The sequence below is a fragment of the Scaptodrosophila lebanonensis genome, unplaced genomic scaffold (assembly GCF_003285725.1).
Source record: "Scaptodrosophila lebanonensis strain 11010-0011.00,11010-0021.00 unplaced genomic scaffold, SlebRS2 tig00001415-arrow-pilon, whole genome shotgun sequence".
NCBI classification, from domain to species: Eukaryota; Metazoa; Arthropoda; class Insecta; order Diptera; family Drosophilidae; genus Scaptodrosophila; species Scaptodrosophila lebanonensis.
Genome location: NW_022060742.1, coordinates 1,103,215 through 1,126,626, shown reverse-complemented (window position 1 = coordinate 1,126,626; position 23,412 = coordinate 1,103,215). Strand labels below are relative to the sequence as shown.

The 23,412-nt window shown below is 39.7% G+C and overlaps 3 protein-coding genes across 3 annotated transcripts in view; 2 read left to right on the top strand and 1 right to left on the bottom strand.

The window, feature by feature from the left end:
• LOC115632638 (protein bric-a-brac 1) overlaps positions 1-13,008 on the top strand; it is a 62,594-nt gene extending 49,586 nt beyond the window's left edge. The window contains exons 4-7 of the mRNA XM_030529868.1: positions 10,208-10,265; positions 10,390-10,814; positions 11,542-12,086; positions 12,192-13,008. Of these exons, the coding sequence (XP_030385728.1) occupies positions 10,208-10,265; positions 10,390-10,814; positions 11,542-12,086; positions 12,192-12,588 (1,425 nt within the window). The 3' untranslated portion in view covers positions 12,589-13,008. The remainder of the gene's footprint in view (positions 1-10,207; positions 10,266-10,389; positions 10,815-11,541; positions 12,087-12,191) is intronic.
• Positions 13,009-15,331: 2,323 nt separating this feature from the next.
• LOC115632863 (oxysterol-binding protein-related protein 11) lies at positions 15,332-16,458 on the bottom strand. The gene is made up of 4 exons (XM_030530127.1): positions 16,157-16,458; positions 15,828-16,089; positions 15,636-15,770; positions 15,332-15,578 (listed from the first exon to the last, which is right to left on the bottom strand). Exons 1-4 carry the CDS (start codon positions 16,242-16,244, stop codon positions 15,389-15,391), a joined length of 675 nt encoding a protein of 224 aa, XP_030385987.1. The 5' UTR covers positions 16,245-16,458; the 3' UTR covers positions 15,332-15,388.
• Positions 16,459-17,120: 662 nt separating this feature from the next.
• The window catches only part of LOC115633047 (triple functional domain protein-like), a 32,814-nt gene continuing 26,522 nt past the window's right edge, over positions 17,121-23,412 (top strand). The window contains exons 1-4 of the mRNA XM_030530391.1: positions 17,121-17,293; positions 17,681-18,156; positions 20,477-21,032; positions 21,266-23,371. Of these exons, the coding sequence (XP_030386251.1) occupies positions 17,978-18,156; positions 20,477-21,032; positions 21,266-23,371 (2,841 nt within the window). The 5' untranslated portion in view covers positions 17,121-17,293; positions 17,681-17,977. The remainder of the gene's footprint in view (positions 17,294-17,680; positions 18,157-20,476; positions 21,033-21,265; positions 23,372-23,412) is intronic.

Genomic DNA, 23,412 nt, shown 5'->3' with positions numbered 1-23,412 from the left:
GATGAGCTAATGAATCCGACAGAAAAGAATGTAAAGACCAAATCCTATAACATACTATAGCTTCTTTAATATTCTTATAGCAGAGGAGTGGGGGAGTTTTCCAATTCCTTAAATCCTTAAATTTCTTAGGCTTAATAAAACTTCCATAAAAAGTTTACTACAGCAAGGTAGTATTCGTGTATGTGGCTTCGGAAACCAAAAAAAAAACAGAACTTTTGCTTCGATTTGCAGCGAGAAAAGATTTCCATTGCAAAATATGAGAGCAGTATGACAACGACAAGCTATATCTCAATAAATAATCTCAAGAGAAGGAATACGAGAGAGTATACCATGTTTGGCAGCGTTGGCTATTAAAGCTTTAGAGAATCAGACGTTCATACAGACAGACGTTTCGATGCGTTCGAACAAACATAAACACTTTCTTCGGATGTTACATTTAGCAAAGCCATTTAAAAATGCTCCGTAAGTTGTCATATTTAGGGTATTTAGTAGCAATGCATGTGGCACGGCTTTTCTCGAAGCTCTTCTAACCTAAATTTGCAAACAAACTTTATCGTCGTAACCTTAAGCGATTTAAAAATAATACCTGCACGGTCCGCTTCCCATGTACTAACAAATTTCTGATAATCACATGTTGCCCTCCACCGATACGGCCATTCCCATTGCCTGCTTCTTTTTGCATAGCTGTATTTACCCGCTTTAATAATAAATAGACTTTTATTGCACAACAGCTGAAAACAAACAGTTGCAAGACATTCAGCAGTCAATTTGTCATTTGAAAGTTGTCGAAATATAGTATGCCGACATGTCCCCCAACACGACCAAAAATTAAAAGTGGCCCGCCTGCCCGACTTGGAAAAAAAATGCTGCATAGCGAAACACTCTGAATAATTCAGTCTGAATTGCAATGTATACTCAGGCTTTTTGTTCTCTAGAATAACGGAATTTGCAATTTTATTGATCTGTCCCACTTAGGGTAGCGCGCCACCTTCTAACTGTAATCCATAATGCAGGCGATTGCATATTCTTGCCGAAAGTATGAAGGTAATATGAAATAGTCAGCTATAAAGCAAACGGAAACTGTACTCGTATGCATACAACTTCTGGGAAAAGGACTCTTGTTTTTTTTTACAAGTATCATTAAAATTTAAATGTATATGTAGCTGTTTATAAAATTGATAGAGTCATACAGATTTAGCGCAGACCTAAATATTTAAGTTAAGGAGCTTAAATTTCAACTCAAGTTTGCTTCCCTGCTTTAAGTCAGTACAAATTGAAATTTGACCCTTAAATGGGGGCAAATTTTGAATCAATGATTAAATTAATTTAAAGACTTGTTTTCAGTCATATTTTTTTTTACCAATTTTTCATGCAAAACCCCCATTTATTGATGCATTTATTCATATTTAACTCAAGCTTATTTTCAATAAATTCTAGCCGATATTTTTGTGAAATTTTACCCTTAAGTGGGGAAAAATTAAGGAGCAATGTTTTCACTGATTTGAAACATATTTTCTAGTTCAAATAATGCATAGAGATGTTGAGAATTTTAGCCCTATTGTTATGCGCTCAATTTATTTTTCAGCAAATCTAATAATAATTTAATCCCAACTACAGGTATCAGAACTATAAGTTTAAAAGAGAAATTGTAAAGGACAACTACATGTTAGAAAGTCTTTTCAAAGAAAAAGTCAAAACAAAAAATTCTTCTTTTTTATTTTCTGCCAATATACTTGTATGGCAGTCTTTACCCTTTCTGGAAAACAGTACAGAAAAAACATATTTTCTGCGTTAGTATTAGGAACCGAATCAAAATCAAACAATATGATATAAAGTTGCTTTGTTTGTTTTTGTTTTTTTTTTTACTGTTACCCCAAATGGGTTTAATTTGCAGACTAATTGCGAATACCGCATTACAAACATCAACCTCTCTGCTCCTCTGTTTATAAAACAAATCACAACTTACTTTTTTGCGTGCACTTTTTATCGCTGTTAGTTAAAAACTGCTGTAATTTTTACAACAAGGAACAAAAAGTTTTGCATACGCAGGTGAAAATGCTTCAATAATTGCTGCGCCGAGCGTCAGTAACCGACAATCAATCGACAAAATAATGCGTTAACTTTAAAAACACACGTATGTATATACTCGATGTAGATGTCGGCACCGGCGCAATACTTTTAAAACACAACAAAAGTTGTTCCCTAACCGTTGCACACAAAACATACGAGTACGGGGAACTAAAAGCGGAACTAAAAAATTATTGCATACATTGAGGCTAGATGGGTTATATGTATATATACATATAGAAAGCTGAAGTTGAAGAGCCGCGAGGCGACGCGACGCGACGCGACGCAGGGCAACACAACTACCGGGACCTTAGGCGCAAGAGTTTAGAATATTGCTGTTCGCACAGATCCATTCACAGAGATACGCAAATTAAAAACTCGACGCAGCAGTTTTCCAAAAATTTCCGCTCCCAACCACACGCGAACGGAAATTGCGAATCTAAATTTGATTCTGAAAACAATATTGTTTGATAGCCGTTCAATTTTCTGTTGAATTTCCACAACAGGGACTGCAAAAGGGCTTAACACTTTTTAACTACAAGTAAGATGAGATGAATTGACTGTCCATTTAATTAAATTAGTTTTGTTTAGGATTTTAATAATATATACAAGTATTTTGGAAAGCCTCTTTCAAGAGTATCAAAAAATGTGTATACTTTTTAAACCTTAGATAGTATCCTATAGAAATAGAAAGCCCCTCAATTATGGGCAGACGACTTACCCACTGGGGCGAAAATATCTTTTAGAAACGATCCTAATACAGGAAAAATGAGTTTTGAGCAGATATTAAAGAGAAAACTTCATAGACGTAGGGTATTCCAAAGACAAATACAATTTAAATTGAATATGATTTCAAGTATTCATTTATTTATTTTTTCGTTTTAAAACCTTTTTCCCCAACACCCAAATACACTTCCACTTAATTCATTTCTGCACATTTTTGCATTTCTCGAAACATGTTTCTAAACTAAATCCATTTGTGTAATCTTTAAATAATACAGTTCACAAATTGCTGAAAATGTGATTCGCAATCGCATTTACAAATAAATGAATTCTAAAGCAAATGCGACCCAATACTTATAAACCGCACTTCCTCCCAGACTTTTATACTCGCACTATACTTAGATATGCATATGTGTGTGTGTGTGTGTATTCATTCATATATGTATACTATATGTTGTACGAGTATTTTTACATAGATATGGGTACGAAAAGTGTAGCGAATATACGAATATACGAGTATGTATGAGTCGGCGTTACATGTACCCGAAGTGGTGCTCGATGTGTGGTGTACTCGAGCAACCATTTAACCATCGATGGTTTGATTATTAAATTCATGAAGTTTGGTTTTTTTCTGCACTTACACATACACATACACTGCTTCCTAATTGTATAAATTTTCTGCGAGTACGGAGGGAAGTTCGTATCAGAATTATTTACCTCATGTTAGAGATGTTCGCGTGACAAACAGAAACTGTTGCCAACTGATAGAGGAGAGACTTTTCCAGAATTGGAAATTAAGATTAGATTTATCTGTGCAATAGGTATATTGTTATTGGTGTAATGTCTTTGATAAGAAAAGCTTGAATGGCCTTCTCCGAATATGTGCAATTCAAATCACATTTGAATGGGAAATCATGAAAGCATATATGAACCTTAGAACACATTTACCGATTTCAAATCTGCATGATTTAACTGAATGCGGATTTGCGGATAATACTAATAGAGAAGCATTAATTGTTACATTCTATGTATTACTATTCTTTTAAACAAAGAAGCAAAATCGTTTGATTTTTCAACCACACTAGTCCCACAGAAAAGTTTTGTCCGTGTTCTGTAGACTCTTCAATGACAAAAGCAAGGCGAATTCCAACTGGAATCTCGCAACAAATAGTTTGTTTTGCAAGCAATCTCAACCAAAATCGAGCCCTTACAGCATATGACTAAACTTCAACTTAATCGCACAACTATATGATATAGCTATAGGCACGATCAGGCTTTAAGTGTTAAGTTAACGCAAATATCAGAGGCTTCTTATAATTTTCTCATACACGAGAACATGATTTTAAAGCATTAACTCGTAAGACGAAAGACTCCACATAGATGTTCGATATTTTCTGGCGTTCCAGATACGGTCACGCTGTTTCACGCACAGCTCTGCCTCATCGCAACAACCTGGAACCGTCCCGATAGCAGGGAAGCAGGGAAGGTAAGGGATTGTGGAACGGAGCAGACTGGAGAGCACTCGAGCTCGGCTGCTGGAAATACAATATGTCGCCATATTATAATTTTCTGCAAACGTTGCCTAGTCTGACATTATTTGTTGTTGTTCCTGTTCTTGTTGTTGTTATTAGGTATTGGTAGTTAGTTTTAGCGAGGAAATCAAATAAAAGCCAGGGCCAACACACACTCACTTGCATGTGCCTATGTGTGTGTGTGTGTGTGTGTGTGTGTGTTTACGAGGAAATGAGCTTCGCGTTAAACTTAAAAACTAAAACAAGTTTTTGCGAGACACACTCGGCACACTCTGCTCTGACATTCAATAATATTTTTCGCACTAATTAATTTTGGGTTTTGCGCACCCACCTGCACACGCATACATATACATATATATATATATGTGTGTGTATATGTATAGGATTTTATAATTTCCTGCAAGGCGATTTGTGACGTTACATTATATTTGTTGCTTGCCTCGTGGCATTTCCTGCTGCGAATTTGGTTAAATTGCATTGCGCGGCTTTTTGCTTGAACGAATCAAAAAGTTGTCTAACCCCCGCCGGCATGCATTTGAGAACCACAACCACCCCACCCCACACCACCCCGCACCACTCCACCACACACAAGTGCTCTTTTTTGAGGGGGGTTAGGGTTCGGTTCGGTTCGGTTTGGTTTGGTTTCGTACACAACATTTTTTACGCCCAATATACTGGCTGTGGGTTTAACGCTTCACTAAGTAGGCAATTGAGCGGCTGGGCGTTTGGTCCTGCGGTCCTGTGGCCCTGTGGCCCTTGCATGTGGGCTCAGTGTCTCGAAGTTGTCGTCGTCGTCGTCGTCTTCCCTTTTAGAGAGTTTCAATTGCCTGGTCTGCCACACCTTTTTCCTGGCTGGCTTCTTGACACTTGAGGGCGTTTGCGCCAATTGCGAAGGTGTCGATGTCTGGGCGCTGACAGCAATCATAAAAATAGCAATAATAAAAAAACAATATTACGAGGGTGGCTCAATGAGTTTTAACAATTTTATGAGTTCGATATTCGCACTGCTTCCCAACTTACTGTACATTGATATTCCCAGTCGATTAATGCCATTAACACTGAGTTTCGTGCTGAGATCGAACACTTTTATTTGAAAGAAAAAAAGCCACAGTTGATTGAAACTCTGCATCTCTTATGCATCGTCGTATTGGACTGTAAATCAACCTAAATCACGTCTTATATCCACAAAAGTTGAACTGAGCTGGGAATGTTTATTGGAAGCTATGAAGTACTTGAGAGTACATTAGAAAAAGCACCCTTTGGTGGATATTATGGAGCGAAGACCTCACTTAAATCAATAGATTCAATTTCTTGCCTATATATTTCCTCTGAAATATGACAGTGAAGTCTAAAAGACAGTGGGCTTCTAGAAAGCTACGATACAAGTATTGGCGACTAAAAATATATATATATCATGGCGGATAGTTTTGCTTTTTTTTTTAAATATTCTTACTTGTCATTAGCTTGAACTACTATGCAACGCACTCTGGACCATTTTTAATCAGCAAATGGTCGAAATTAATTTTTCCAGACAGATTTTTAGGCATTTCTTAGTAAGTATTTCAAGCTATAGACCTCGAAAGGCCCACTGTGGAAATGAAATAAATGTACGAATGATTCGAATAATCTAAGAGCTTTAAAATATATTTAAAATAATAATAATATTCAAATCTCTGGTACGAAAATACATAACAATATTGCGTCTTCAATCAAACAAGCAAATTTTTTCGAAGCCTTAGACACCTTTTCTTCAACTTTTAGATATTTTGTGACCCTATTAGAATATACAAATGTTTGTAACAAAAAAAAAACGATACTTGAAGAAAATAAAAGCCTACATAGGGCCAAAAAGAATAAACTAATCTTTCGTTAAAATAATGCAGTTTATTGAATTTAAATGACGATTGAAATTGTTTTCAATACACACTAGAATTGACATTTTCTATTACAAGTTGAACTACGGAAAAATATTCAAGTCGTTAGAGAAAATTATCTTTAAAAAATTTGCCTACTTTAAGAACGTTTTGAACAAATATTTTTAAAATCAATTTAGGATCATAGTAAAATGTACACTGGAATGATTTCAATGAGCATATTCTATTACCGGACATGGAGAAGTGGAGTAAGGGAAAAATATTGAAGTCGTTAAAGAAGCAAAAAAAAACAAAAAACACTTCAAAGAACGTTTCGAACAAAACTGTTTTAGATCAGCTTAGGATGTTAGGATCTCAAATTAATAATATAAGTAGCATTATTGACCAAACATGCCAAGAAGAAAGTGAGATTTTAGCAAGTTATTACAGTTTCGATATCGCCTTAAACTGTTTCCATATCCACAATCCACATACATATCCAAATATATTAATTATTATAAACGACAGATGTACTAAATAAAATAAAAGAAAATAACAAATACCCAAAGAATTGGCCCTCAATTTAACAATGGATCTCCGTCACTAAAACATTTGCCATTTTGAAACGCTTTTGAAAACACATTCCTTAAAGGGCTTAAGAAGAAATCAATCTATTAACATATTGTTTATCAAAGACTTATTGAACCAACCACGTGGCTCTGAAAAGGGTGGCTGGCCTCTAATAACAACAAAATGGTGGCGGATTGTGCTGCTGCTGCTGCTGCTGCATCGAAGCCTCTGTTGCAAGAACGACAGCTGAAGCCGCAGCTAAATGCCAGCAACTATTGAGACTAATCACGCAAATGCGTAAGTTCGTGTCAAAGACATTTGCACACTCATACACACACCTACATTAGCATACATTTGTGTGTGTGTGTATGTGTGTGTGCTTATTACCCACCTGCCTTCAATATAATACGTACGCCAAATACATGCTTAATTATTTATTTATTCCATGTGTGACTGACCAAAGCCGGTCTGCCTGGCTGCCTACCTGCCTGCCTGCCACCTGCCATCTGCCACATCCACATCCACAGACGACGGCACTCTGAACGAGATTTCATTACAACTCATTTGACAGTCTTGGTGCAGACTGCACTCTGCACTCGCTTCTCTTGTTGTTGTTGCTCTTGTTGTTGTTGTTGTTGTTGGTGCTGCCAAAATGTCAGGGCATAACCCAATGGGGTGGTGGTGTGCGAAATTGGGTGTGGTTTGGTGTGGCGAGCTCCTCATTGCTGTTTGAGAGGCACACTAGTCGGATTAGCGTCCATGCATCCCGCGACGCTTCAGCTACACACACACATTTACATACATATATATAGATATACCTATATGTATATATATGTGGTGGGATGTGGGCGAACCAACGCGAAATTAAGCGAAATGAAGTTGACCACGTTTCGATTTTGCATCAAAGCGAAGCGATACGGACCCGAACCCGAACCCGACCCAGAACCTAAACCTAAACCTAAACCGGCCAAGCAGCGACCCATGCATTGTTAATACGATTCGAGTCGAGTTCAACATCAATAACGGACCATTAGCTGGCACTACGCGTATGTGATCCTGTTAGTTAATTTTATTCTCCGCGATTCCCTATTCTCCCTATCATCGAGCCTTCATATCTTTCAATCCATTAGCGGATTGTCGGTACAAAATAATGTAAAGCTTTATTTCACTTTAAAAATCAACTCTTTAACAACAAACTCTGTACCTATGTGTAGAATAAAAAATGTAATTCAAAAAATCACAATTGTTAACAATTAGGGTGTCTCGACTTTGAAATACTCTGTACATATGTGTAGAATAATTATGCGTGTCTATGCGTGTATGTGTTTGTTTTTGTGTGTCTGTGTGCAAAGCAGTAACAACAAATCGGTCCATCATTATGAGACTTAGCATACATACTCATAATCATTAACTGGATGTATTTTCCGAATTTCAATTAAAATTCCAAGAAATACCGGAGTTAGGGAAAATCACCAATTGCCGGGGAGAGGGAGGGGAATTCCAAAATACACATTTTCTGCGTATTCACATAAGGCAACTGGGACTAAAATTTGGTGTTCCTAGGTCTTATAGTGTCCGAGATATAGGCGATTATACGAAAGGAAAATCAAGAAAACCTCCATAGGGGTGAAGTGGGGGGGGGGGGGGGGGGGGAAACCAAAAAATTAAACAAACTCGTATAGCGTACACACATAAGGCATCTTTTTGCAAAATTTAGTGTTTCTATCTCTCATAGTCTATGAGATCCAGGTGTTCATACGGACGGACAGACGCCTCCTTCTTGCTGTAACATCTAATATACTCTTGTATAAACACTGAAGCATAATTTTCTAAAAGTCGAGCGCGTAGTCATTGTATTGTTTAATATATTTCGCAATTTGAAAAGAAAATGGTATTGTATTATACGTTTTTACATCGCTATATATGTGCTATATATCTGCGTGCTAAATGCAGATGTGTGTAAATAGGTGTGTGATTCGCCTGAAAGTAGGCAACAATTTCTGCATATTGAATATTCGTTGTTATAACAATTGCAACAACAACAAATGCATACACTTTTCGCAACAACAACAACAGCAAAAAATGGGGGCAAGTGGCTAGAAAGGCTTTGGAGGGCTGTGAAGCTACTTGATGAGATTTGTAGAGCAGCGATACGAAATGAATGAAGTTATATGCCCGTATCGCTGCATCTCGACTAACGGCGCCGCCAGTTAACGCATAATGTATAACAGTGCACACACACACACACACACATATACACATTTACATATAGATAGATAGATAGATAGATAGATAGATGTATGCATGTGGCACAACATGCAAATGTTACTTTGTTATGCAATTAGTGAATTCAATACAAACTTGCCCGACTGACGAGCCGTGCCCCTCCCCCTACTATACCCGCCTCAATCGACCACGCCCTAAGCCGCCACGACACTCAGCAAATAGACAGCGGCACGAAGCGACCAAACAACTCTTCTCAAATGCTCAGCAATGCAATTGAATGTAACCGTTCCGCCCGCAATCCTACACACACACCCACACACTCGAAATAAAAATACTAATGAAGAAAGGGCGGAAAAAATGGTGAGATGAGTAAAAAAAAAATATCCAACTTATAATGAAAATGGGTCAATTTTGCAAGTCAATTTAGCGAACTGACTTGCCAACAGCTAATCCGTATAGGCCATTAATTCAAGCCACAGTTACACAGAAAGAAACAACTGGCCTCGAACCCAAGCGATTTAAATATTGTTACAAATATATACATAGTATGACTGTTTTGGATACCACTTGAAGCACTTGAAGCACAAAAAGTTCCGTCTCTGCGAGTCAGCGGTTTCAAAAGTATGTGTTCAGATATGGAATGATTGCACACGAGTAATAAATACATACATTTGCAACTAAATTAGTCAGTTCACGGCTAGAATTATTTCCAATAGTAAACCCTATATGTGACCAAAATAAATTAGTCCTTTTTAAGTGATTTCTTTTTATTAGTTTCAACTGTTTGTTTATAATTCACAACCAGTTTACGCAAGCCTAAATACATAATCTCTTATTAATTTTTATTATTAATTCCTAGTGCGACAAGAAATATTCTTATAAATTAATGCACTAGTCACAAAAATTAGATTTCCTTATTTAGACAAATAATCAAACTCGACGGATTTGAAAAGCAACCACAACATTTTAAGCAACCTTTGATATCAGCTCTATTTTAAACGAAAAAAAAGAACACATCTTTACAAAAATATCAATTTATTTTGGGATTATATCTTAAAACAGTGTCTGAATAGGGAATAGGTCTTCTGTTCTTTCGACGCCAGAAAAGTGAAATTAATTTGGAAAAAAAAACAATATTAAATAAGAGAAATATGTATGTAATTCTTTATGTCCATATTAATATTATAATATTTCCTAAACAATGTTAAATGTATTCCTTTATTTTTATTTTTGCAGGCCAAAATGCTGGAGAACTCACACGCTTGGATGGGAGGTACCGCATCGACGCTGGCTGGTTTGTAGATGCTCTTTACACAAAGCAAAATGTTCCCATAACTACCTTTATCCACATCTCTCTCTCTCCCGCTCTCTCTCTCTATTGATCGCGTCTCTTTTGGATGAAATGTAATACCCAGCAGACAGTTACCAATACCAACTGCAGTCGATGTGGCAGAAATGCTGGAATACCAACCAAAATCTGATGCACCACATGCGCTTTCGTGAACGTGGTCCGCTCAAATCCTGGCGCCCCGAGACCATGGCCGAGGCCATTTTCAGCGTCCTGAAGGAGGGCCTATCATTATCGCAGGCGGCTCGCAAATACGACATACCCTATCCAACGTTTGTGCTATATGCGAATCGTGTCCACAATATGCTGGGACCCTCCATCGATGGCGGACCCGATCTGAGGCCGAAGGGGCGCGGAAGACCGCAGCGCATATTACTGGGGATCTGGCCAGACGAGCATATCAAGGGTGTAATTAAGACGGTAGTGTTTCGTGATGCCAAAGAAATAAAGGATGACGGCATGAGCTCGCATTTGCCGCCCTATGGACGTCATTCGGTAAATAGCGTTTTACCCATTTCTCAGAAAAACTTTGAATTTGCACAGATAATATAGGGGATATAGAGTTCAGTGTAAAAGTCCTCATATTCTAATTATTTCGAAACTATTTTGAATTTGATTCATACTCACATATCATGGCTGATGGTCAGGCAGGTGAATTATTAGTCTAGTTGTCATAAATAATGCAAAATTTCAAACACACAGTTTCTTGTGTAGCAAAGAGCGGCTTTTAACCCACTTTTGGGTTAAATTTTCCCAATTTTCAAGTAGTTTCAACCAAACTTAAAAACATTTGAAAATAGTAACAGACTTTCAGTTAAATATATAGTATATTCATACCAGTTTTCAGATCGGAACATTGTGTTGTGAGGAATTTTGGGATTTCACTTTTAATCTTCAGAACTAACTCTGAAGGCTTCTTGTGTGGAAGAGATTTGTTTTATAATCATTTTTCCATATAAGATTAAACCACCGCGTATTACCCTACTTTTGGGTTTAATGTTTCCAAACAACTTTGTATATAATTTCAAACCACAATCGCAGCCCAAAATATGATTCCGATTGGAATATCGACTAAGCAGCATCTAAACACATGTAGTGGCTCTTGAAAAACTCTGTACATGATCTAACTAGTATGAGGCTTTTCATTTCCTATTTTATTGATAATCTGCCATTATGAAAAGGCACTAATCAGCGCACGGGTTAGCCCGTGTTTCCTTTCCAGGATCTGTCTCTTAACTATCCCGGATCTAGTGGCATGACAGCCGGCGGCCCTAGCCTGGGATCGTTGGCTTGTCCCAATGGCATGCCCAGCGGGGCGGTCGGTAGCGGCGGATCCGGAACAGCTGCCGAACAACAAATGTCGCAGGAAACCGCAGCCGCCGTCGCGGCAGTGGCGCAAAATCTACGTCAACAGATGCAAATGGCAGCGGCCGCGCAGCAACACCAGCATCAGCACGCGGAAAGTGGTGGACCACCGCCGGGACTATTCAATCTGCCCCCGCATTTGCAGCCGCATCCGGTGCCCGGCGGCATACCGCTGCCCAAGGCGAGCATATCGCCGGCGCTGAGCAGCGGGTCGAATCCATCGCTGGGACCACGGCATGCGCCCTCGCCCTGCGGTCCCGCAGCCATGCACGCGCTCTCGGGCCTGCCGCCCAGTATGGCCGTCGCATTGCGCGATCCCGCCGCCGCCTCGCTACTGGGCCAGCAGCAACAGCAACACCTGCAACAGTTACAGCTGCAGCAGCAACATGCACTGCTGCAGCAGCAGGCGCATCTCATGCAGCCCCACAAGACAAATTTCGGTGCCAGTTCCATGTCCATGTCCCATGCAGCCGCCGCAACAGCAACATCGGCGTCTGCCGCCGCCAGCGCCCTACAGCAGCAACATCAGCAGCAACAGCAACATCAGCAGCAGCAACAACAGCAACAACAACAGCAACATATTGCTGATAAGTCGAAGGCAGCGGCGTCTTCCGAGCGGCGACAGGCGAGTCCGCTGCGCAGCGACACCCCGCACTTGCATTCGCCTTTGCCATTGCCAGAGCTCGGCCTAGAGATAGGAAGCTACAAACGCGAATACTCTCCCACACAGCTCTTCGCCGACGATTTGGCCGAGCTGGTCAGCGGCGTCGCGTCCTCGTCCTCGCCGGCAACCACGGCAACATCCACCGCGCCAGCAACGAGCATTGCTACGGGAAGAGCCTCATCCACCGACATCAGTTCGAGCAGCATTAAGGTAGAGCCCATTACCACGAGCAACGAATAGAGAGATGTTTCGAAAATCAAAACAAAAGTATCTAAGGAATCAAATCAAAACTCCTAGCAACTACTTACAACGTTAAGTTCACGTAAATCCAACCCATCCAGTGTAATCAATATTAAGCCCCCACCCTCCCTCCTTCTTAAATGGACGACGAATTTCGGTTATTCGTACTAACTCGTTAGCTGCTTGAGTCTCAGCCCCCCTAAGATCGCATTCGCCTTCTACAAAAAAATTATTTCTCGAAAACTCCTCTAAATATTTAAACTTAGCTTTCAACTCTGTGTTGTATTTTGGATCCTACAGCTTTGGGATACAAGTGCCATTTTAAGACAGCGTATTTTGTGTTTTGATAGAAGATATAGAAGATGCCTTTCAGATTCTTTTATCTCCGTTTGTTTGTTTTATATTAATTTGTAAATCATGTAGAGCGGTTCTCAAATCAGAGAAATATAAAAATAACTTTTTGGTTTATAACAATATCAGACTCATTTTTAATACTATTACTTTTTGTTTTGTTCGCTGTATTCCAAGGATTCCCCAAAATCGGTCCACTATACTTGTACTTGTATGTGTAGATGAATGTAGTTCACAATTGGTACTAAAAACTAGTTTGTTTTCGACGATATCGGAACCGAACTTGTCCTGAACTCTTGTCAAAATCACTAGCACCTTAAAAGAATTACTTTTTTGGTAATGGGATATCGTAACTAAAGTTGGTGTTTATAACTCATTTCTAATGCCATCCATACTATAATTTTCACCGAAATAGGTGCAGTAAAGAAAATTGGGCTACTAATTTATCTGCAGTTCATAAATAAAACAATACGTTTAACAGCATCCTCTTCTTAGCACCCCATTCTTTTAAGGTCCCTTCTAGCTTGTTTTCTGTGATTTTATAGGCAGTAGATTTTGTAAAGAAATGCGCTTCCACCTTGGATGAAATGGAGTACGTCCATATTTCCATAATTGTTGGTGATTTGTAAAAGGCGATTTGAAAATTAGACATTCGTTCAACTCGTCTCATGATCCACGCGAAATTGGTTTAACATTCTAAAAAGCAATAATTGTTGTGGCAATAATAGTCGTGGGGGCTCTTGTGGATTATTATACTAGTATATGTGTAAGTATTTTTGTTGTGTGGTCTGAGAACAAACAGTTGACGAGTTTGAATTGTGTACTTATATGAATGTTTGTACTTTAATCCGCAACGAAATTGTTTTTGTGACATTTGTAATTCAAATTAATAGATATATTAAGCAGATAACTAAAGTATTATTATTTTGTAGCGCATAATTAAAGAAAAATAACCGATCTCTTTAGTTTTAAACGAAATACAAGTAAATACTAAAAACCCTTGGAACATTCCATGAAATCCGCGAGATGAAATCACGTATCGATTGGTCGTAAACCAAATTACCATTTAAAAATTGTGTGCTCGGCTTAAGTTTATTATTATTATTTATAGTATCATTCAAAATAATAATAAACATGTACAAAATTACTAACAACATTTTTGGAATGTGCATTACAACAACAAAGAGGAATCAAGTTAAAACAACTCGAAATGAGAACAACTAACAACTAAAATTATGTTTAGGTCTTTCAAAAATCACAAAAAATGCCTTTCGGAATTAAATTCAGAGAACATCAACCAAAAAGAAATGTTAGTGAAACGTAAGCACAATTTTTAAAATAATAGGTACTTTTTATAAAAGAGAAATATTTATACAAGAACAAAATTGTAGAGAAATGTAAAAAGGAATTAATCAAAATTTAAAAAAAAGAAAACAAATTGAAACACAAAACGAAAATTGTTGTGAGCGCAATGCAAGTATTGATTTAATTTGAAAAGCCTTCATTAATGATTTCCGGACCTAACGTACTATAAACACTCTCAGGCAACAATTTTAGACTTTTGTTTACAATTTTTGTTTTAGAATGTCTTATGTAATCGTATCTTCTAAAGTGCCTTTTCTAGTGTGTATTTATTTGTTTTTTAATAATCCCCCTGCTATTTAATTCCCTTCTACTGCAAGTATATATGTATGTATGTATCGGAGCACTGAGAATTTGCAACAATTTTCGTTTAGGGATCTAGCAATGTCTGCTATAAGTATTTGACTGGTATTGTGTATGAAGAATATTAAGAATATATTTTTGTTGACCTTTAGGCGTACTTTCGGCAAATCAATTTGGATGTTGTTATTTAAATACCTATGTTTTTAAGCACACATTTACCTATTATATATAAAAATATACAAAATAAAAACTAAAAAATTTCCCATGATTCAAATGGCAAACCTAGACTTAAGTATATCTTTTCAGTACTGCAATGGCCATACCCGTATTTATTTACATACGCGTACATAATCCTATAAACATGTATGTACTCGTATAGTATGTGTGTTCTCTGTTACGATAAAGCCAATTTCAGTTCAAAAATGAAAAGAAAAACAACCTCCATTGTAGAGTTAGACGTTTTAAAAATTGTAGTCTATGGGTTTCAAATACGTAAAGAATAATAATAAAACGAGGACGCTAAACCAAAAGAGCTGGCCTATGGATTCGACTTAACTCGAAAACTCTATTTAATATAGCTGGCGGATGAATGTAGGTAAGGTGTCTCTAAAGTGCAGCAATTATTGAATGGATGCAGCCACAAAGAAATAATGAATATTTTTAGACTCAAGTACATACGAGTATGTAACAAATATGAGTCGCTTGCGAAAATTTCAGGCAACAGGGGTTTTAAAAACACAACACTGAAGATTTATTGCTTCGATTCACGGAATTTTTGTCAAACTTATATTAACGCAGCTGTGACTTCGGCAGACGGTTGATTAATCTCCTGATGCCGCTGCAGTAGACTGAGACACTGATGCAAACACTGAGTGCTGGCCGTAGATATAGCTTTCAGTAGCAAGAGATCGGGATCTGTGGGCGAGAAGGAAGCACAATCGATGTTCTCAATGGCACGAGCCAAGGAAGCGTTGCTATAAAATACAAGGTTGTAAGTAGAAGATAAAAAGCCCCTTCTCATTCTTGCTCACCACTGCTCCGTGAGAAATAAAGCCTGGCGAGCCGAGACCATAGCATCGGAGGCTGCCAACAACTCGCGCGGTGGCAACGGCGTTGAATTGCTTATATCCATGGCCTTTGTGTGGCTCTCGACAACAGCCCGCAAGCTATCAAGGAACAGAGGAATAAACAAGGACACGCCCATGGTATGATTGAATAATTACCCGTCAACCCACTCTTGGCGAGCACGCACATCGTTTGCACGCAACTTGACGGTGTCACCAGAAGCACAAGCAATGGAAAACGTACGCGAATCCTCGTCGCTAGGATAGACAACGGCGCCGGCCAGCTGCACCTGACCTCGTGGAGCGCTGGCCAGGACATGTGGCGATGGCGCTATATCATCACCAACGGCAGAGGAATCGCACAGATAGTAGCTGAGAAAGCCTGTCTTAGCATCAACTGTGAACCAGCGATACTGCCAGCCTGCAATATGATTACATGCAACAATCAGCAATGTTCTGAATGTGTGAAACTCTGCATATAACCCGACCTTTCATCACATTTGTGTATTTGCTGAGCTGGCCACTGAGTGGATGTCGCAGCGATTGGTTTATCATGCGATTCAGACTGCTCTCCATGTTTCTGCTGTGGGCACTCGCCAGTTGTGCTTGCTGTTGCTTTTTACGGGATTTGTTTTTGCGATGCTGGAGAGTGGCTTTAATTTTTCGCAGAATTTTTGTAAGTTATTTTATTTCTTTGCACCTGCTAAAGGACTCAATGGCGCTGCAGTTTGCTGCACAGCTGATCAACGTTGGTCTGGCAACGTCGAGAATTTTTGTTTTCCAACACATTTCAAGCAACTAATTTCGATTATTCGATAGTTCGATATATAACGATATATATAAACAAGCCTGGACTAGTGCTGTCGATATCAGTAGTGAAAACATTTTTAAAATGATTCGAATCAGTGGTTTTTTAAGTTATATATTTAATCAAAGCAAAAATGCTTAATGTTTTGTATTGATTTTTTATATTATTGCAAATATACCTGACTATATTTGTATGTATGACCTAAATGACCATTAAAGATCGTTATATTTTGAAATCGCACAACATTTTCTATCGATATTTCAATATTTCTATCATTTATCAAGAGTAAAAGATTCGATGGTAAAGTTGCTCCTTCTGATTCATTTATGAAGAAAAGATTTTGCGAAGTTCGTCAAACAAACAATTTCCTTCAATTCAATGATCAAAATTACTCATAGGAACTAAACATAAAGATTTAGTTCAACAGTTCCATTATTATACCCGGTCATTGGAACTAGTTCGGGCCGGACCGTCCGAACTCTACTCGATGGTCGCATACTATTCAGAAATTAACGTTGAATATGACAAAGTGCTTACAATAAACAAATATAAATACTTATTAAATAATAATAAGTAATATAAAATATTTTCAATAGATGTTTTTGTTGTCGAAGTGTTCCAATACAAAGTGAGCATTAGCGCGTATACAGAATGAAAAATCAATTGCAGCCAAAAGCGTTTGGAAGAAGAAGAGGACAGCAGAGACGCAGAAAAATGTGCGGAAAGAAGATGTGAATGTGATGTGATGGTGATGCGTTCTCTGGATATTTAAGCATATTGCAACAGCAATTAATAAACGAGCCAAGAATAAATCTATGTATGAATTGCTCTGCTCTGTTGTGACGCGATGCTGATGATGATGTATTTATGAGTGTGTGCACACATACATATACATATGTATGTATATACATACATATGTATGTGTGTATGGTATATGTTGTTATGGACTCTCGAGTGTGCCAAAAACCAAATAAAAAACCAATGCAGTTGACTTATGATTAGTGTTGAACCTACAGCTGCCTACTTCTTCCTGTAAACCATACGTATTACTAGAATATATGTGCATACAAGTGTATAAACATATGTATGTTTGTGTGAATGTGTTTTGTGTGTGTATGCGTGTAAGAAATTTAACTGCTTTTATATGCTTTTTTCTTATTTGTTTTTCTTCCTATGCGTTCTCTTTCCTCTTCATTCTTTTAAGTTCAATGTTACCTCTCAAACACCCCCACACACACTCACACACACACACAACAATGGATGACCAGCTAAAGTGACCATGAAAATATTGCGAAAATCAATGAAAACATATAATGTAAAGAAAACTCCAACATCAACAACAACAGCGGCACCCACCACAGACATTGTGTTTAAAGTGAAATTTGAGGTATTTTCTTCGCTATGTTGCGCCAAAGCTGCCTAAGCCCACAACAATTGCAATTGCAACAAAAATAGTTATCCAAGTCACGCGAGTGTTAAGCAGAGGTTGTTCGTCGTCCAAATGGATGGACAACGGGCCCGCGATTTGCTGACGCTGCTGCAGGAGCGTGTGGTGTTCCTCACCGGTGGTCGCGATCGTCGTGGCGGTCCACTGCTCTGCTTTCCGGCCACACCACGACGAGATCGACTCAAGCCAGAGGATTTGCGACGTTTACTAAGCTATATGATTTCCATACCAAGGTGAGTTATAAATCAATAATGTCTCTACTACCACTCCTTCCCCCAACTGTCCTTATAAGCCACCACAAGCACATGTGTGTGTAGAGTGTGTGTTTGCTTATTCGTCGTCTATATGTTTGTGTATATATTTCTCTTTTATGCGCATTTGCGGTTGTCATTGTTATGCCATACAGTGAGCATTCATTGTCTTCCAGGCTGCTGCTACTGCTGCTGCTGCTGGTGCTGTTGGTCGTTGTTATTTCGTTGGCGTTTCATTTTATTTTATTTTATTTTGGAAGTAATGCAATGCAATGTCGTCTTCGTCTTACACACACCCTCACACCCAATACACAAACAAACTGCAGCTGCAGCTGCATTCCACTTGATTTTCCTGTTATAGCCGTCGTTGCCTTCTTCACGGTTCGCGCATATTTTATGAATCATCATCATCAGCCGGTGACGACTGAAAACTTTGCCTGACATTAAATACCATTCCGTATATTATATACAAGCACACATACATACATATTTATCTACAATGACTGTTCTATGCATGTTAGCACGATAAACATAATTTTTGCAGTGTACTTTGCATGCAAATGTAAGTGGATCTCTTCTCCACAAAGAAGCCCTTTCAAAATAAGTAGAACACTACCAGTAAATCCCTGATTATGAGTGGGAATTTCCTCCCCATGACATTCTAGGCGCACTGATAAACCAATTGTTTCGTCACTGGTGCAAAAGTCCATGTTTAAAATGTGGGTTCCCATTGGTGCTGATAAGTTGCTCGCAATTTACGCGCATTTATCACTTAAATACATACTTGTGTATATATGAGTGTGTGTCGCCTCCAGTGAGTGACCGCCGCCGATCTTTTTGGTATTGTTTTTAACTTCTTGTGTGTGCTCTTATCTAATTGCTTGTTGGCCAGTTGTTGTTTATTGTGATTGTTGTTTGTTTATTTCGTTGAACCTTTTCCTCTCTGCCTTTTGACTCTTTTAATATGGCCTAAAAGCTCTTAGTGTTATTAATACAAAAGTCGCTGACGTCAACAACGCATACATAATTTCTCTGAGACAATAACTGTCGAGCATTTGTTAATTCCCTTCAATTTTATGGCCAAACAAGTGGTGGGAATTCTGCTCTTTGGAATAGCGTGGGACGCGAAGGCTGTGAGGATAACATATTATTTCATTTAAACATTCCCATGGCAACCATAGTGTGCCATTCGCGAGAAAAACATAAAGGATTATTATTCCTGTGTCAGACAATAACATAATAGACCGATCTCGTTTAAAAATAATATTTAAAAATATTTATATTTTATGGAAAGAATATAAATAATTATTTTTTATGATAAAAGGGTTACCTTGATAGGGTAAATTTTGTAATATTTAAATTAGCATTGGGTTCAAGGTTTTAATCCTTTTCTTTTTAATTTTTAATAATTCTTGTAAGCATTTTTTCATAATAATAATATTTGTTAGGAGGATTTGAAATTAATTTCCCAAGAGATAAAAATAATGTAATAACGGAATCCTCATAAAGTATTTCCTAACCCAAGTTTTAGCATCTGCTGTACTTTTGTTTTTTTTATTCAAAAGTCCATCTGCTTGTTTTCGTGTATGATAAAAATTGCTCCTCTTATATTCATTTCTTATTCAAATATAAAACATGTATTAATAATTATAATTATTTTACCCGGTATAGTTGGAGGATTAAATCAAACATCTTTACGAAAACATAGAGCATTTTATTCTATTAATCATGATTTTTGAACTAAATTGAACTACTTTAAAACGAGAATGTAGTAGAAGAAATTATGTTTAAATGTTATTAAAAAGCGATAAAGTAAATTTGCAAGGGTATGTACGCTTCCCTTAATATAAGTATTATATTATTAGACACATATAAAACTAGATAAATCAGCTAAAGTAAGCATTAAAACTATTTGTATACCCTTATTGGGCGCTTAAGAACTTTAGAATGTACTATATAGTGTGTATGCCGGTGACCACACACTAACAAGATGTTTTTTGACCCAGCCGTAGCAATCTACGACTTGGCAAGTTTGGTGCTCTTAGGGAAAGAATAATGGAATAGCTGGCTAGTAATTTATGCAAAACATGTAATCGGAACAACGACCCGACACAACGAAAGCCGACACGACCACGACCAAATAGCACAACCAACACTCTCACTTGCGTGCATAAGCCATTGATGATGGCTATTAGTCTCTCTCTCTCTCTCTCTCTCTCTCTCTCTATCTCAATCTCTCTATTTCTCCCATTCGATCATTTGGTTTGTGGCACGTTTTTTAAATCCCCCTTTCACTTTGCAGCGATACGGCTAAGAATCTAGGCTTCACAGTCGTGATTGACATGCGAGGCAATGGGAACTGCTCAACGAACGTCAAATCGATACTAAAAGTACTGCAGGAGCACTTTAGTGCCAACGTTCATAACGTGGTTATCATCAAGCCTGACAACTTTTGGCAAAAGCAGCGCGCCTCCATTTCCTCGCACAAGTACAAATTTGAGACGACAACAATTTCGATTGACGCCCTTAACAAGATCGTCGAGCCACATCAGTTAACCGTTGACTTCGACGGCCAACAGGCGTACGATCATCAGCAGTGGACAGATGCACGTCTGGCCATCGAGGATTTCTTTTGGCAGGCCGGCGACATGGCTGATCGCATAGACGATCTGCAGGAGGACCTCAATCGCAACGACTTTGCCGAGGAGGTCAGTCAAGCCCGTCAAGCCATCGATTATCACAACGAAATGCGCAAGAAGATCACAAAACTGCCCATCGAAGATCTGGATATGCAGGGGAAAAAGCTGCTGGCCAAGATCAATATGAGCTTTACGTCCGGTCCCGCCGCTGCTGGTCAAGTGAGTAGAAAAAAATCTTCAAATTTGATGTTTCTACGATACTTTAAAACACGCTTCTTAAAATGTAGCTAAGCAAAGAAAATAGCTTTCCAATCCGATATTTTTATCTTTATAGTTGGATTACGAAAGCTTCTGACCTTTCTGTATCAGAACCCTCAATGAAAGGCTTCGTTGAAACCTAGAATCTTCCCTTTTCTAAATTAAATTTAATCGAAAACTGCTTTCTTTTGCAGGGCGCAACCTGCCAATCGGCCTCCGATGGGAGTGGCAGCATAGACTCGGGCACATCCACAATGAACGCAAGCCAGCAATCTCAGCAATCCCAAAAATCTATTACCAACAACCCAGACATGTCGGCAGCCATCAACAAAGCCTTGCGCCAAATCGATCTGATTCACACAGGCCAGGAGCGTTTGCTCATGCTATGGCAGCACAAGAAGGTCAAGTTGGATCAGTGCTTTCAATGGCGGCTCTTTGAACAAGATTGCGAGAAGATGTTCGACTGGATTTTGCACAATCGGGACGTCTTTCAGATGTCCTATGTGGAGATTGGTCACATCTATTCGGTGGCCAAATCTCTGCAGGACGAGCATCAGAAATTCGCCGTCGCCTCGATGAACGTGTCGGTGAATATCGATCGAATTCTCGCGGTTGCTGCCCGTCTTATCGAGAGCCAACACTATGCGGCGCAACACATTAAGACGCTGGCCCAACGTCTCGATCGCACATGGAAGGATTTTGCCACCGGCTTAGATGAACGCACCGCTGTCCTGCAGCTGAGCGTCCTCTTCCATCACAAGGCGGAGCAATATTGCAATAGCGTCTCGTCATGGGCAGCCGCCTGCCAAGCCTCGCAGCCGTTGCCGTCAGATATACAAAGTCTGGAGACGGCCATACGCACCCACCAATCGCTGCATGAGGCCATGTGCCAGGCCTATACAGAGGTGCATTCGACCAGCAAGAAACTGCTCTACCAACTAGACCATTTGGTGCAGGTTTGTAATCAGCCGCCGCCGCCTGGCGTGCCCGATCATCGCAAAAACAGCAGCTTTAACAAGTACGAACATCAGAATCCGGCAGCGGACTACAGCGAAGGCGCCAGTCACGTGCTTCACGTCATCCATCAAATACTGAGCCACCACCGCTCTTTGGAAGCGAAGTGGCATCAGGAGAAGGTCAGGTTGCATCAGACGCTGGCACTGCGCCTCTTCCAGGAGGATGTCAAGCAAGTGCTGGACTGGCTGAAGAATCATGGCGAAGTATTCTTGCGAAAGAACACGGGAATCGGAAGGAATTTGCAGAAGGCACGCATCTATCAGAAATCGCACAACAACTTCGAAAACGTGGCCCAAAACACATACAGCAATGCTGAAAAGCTGCTTTCGGCAGCCGAAGAATTGGCACGAAGTGGCGAGGCCGATCCCAATGAAATTTATTCGGTGGCGCGCGAATTGGAGCTGCAGGTGGCCAGCTTTGCGGAGCGTGTGGAGCAGCGACGACGTCGTCTCGAAATGGCCGTTATCTTTTACACGCACGAAAAGGAGGTGACTGCCTGGATCGATCAACTGCGCATGGAGGTCGGTACGGACGAGACACGTCTATCTCAGGAGAAATTAGATGGGATCGAGCGACTACTGCAGCAGTATCGCGATCAGCAGGAAAGCACCATAAACGGCTGCATGACGACCATCGCACAGGGCGAGGCGCTGCTCCAGGAGATGCGCGCCTTGGAGTATGCGGACAACACGGGCTCGCTGGCGGCGCTGGAGACAACGCTGGAGAAGTTGACCAAGCAAAAGGTGGAACTCGAGGAGTTGTGGACAGCCCGCAAGTTCCGTGCCGACCTCATTTTGCGGCTGCGCTACTTCGAGCGCGATGCCACGGAGCTATCCTCGCAACTGGAGATGTGGTCGGAACAGCTGCAGCATGCGGATTTGTCGCGCGACTATCAGAAGGCTGAGCAGCTCATTCGCATGCACAACGAATCGGTGACGGATATGCAGAACGCCACCTACGAGGTACTGCAAACGGGTCAGGATGTGCTACAACTGTTCGAGAACGCCGGTTTCATCTCAATGGCCGATCCTACGATTACAGCGCAGGCGCGCATTGAATATCTGTTGGATTTCCTGCGTGAGCGCGAAATCGATCTGGAGGAGCTGTCTGAGGCAAAGCGTACCAAGCTCGAACAAGCCGTGCAGCTCTGTCAGTTCCAGAACGATGCGAATCAAGTTATCTCGTGGATACGCAACGGCGAAGCCATGCTGGTGGCCAGTTTCGTGACACCCAACAGTCTGCAGGATGCCGAACAGCTGCGCAAGGAACACGAGCAGTTCCAGGTATGTAGCGAACAGCACCCATCAGAACTGAAGAATTTGAT

Excerpts from the sequence above, each read along its gene's own strand:
- LOC115632863 (XM_030530127.1), bottom strand. The coding sequence starts at position 16,244 with ATGGAGAGCAGTCTGAATCGCATGATAAACCAATCGCTGCGACATCCA. Across the intron at positions 15,771-15,827 it reads CGCCAAGAGTGGGTTGACGG|CTTGCGGGCTGTTGTCGAGA; the intron begins GTAATTATTCAA and ends GTTCCTTGATAG. Across the intron at positions 15,579-15,635 it reads TTATTTCTCACGGAGCAGTG|CAACGCTTCCTTGGCTCGTG; the intron begins GTGAGCAAGAAT and ends TGTATTTTATAG.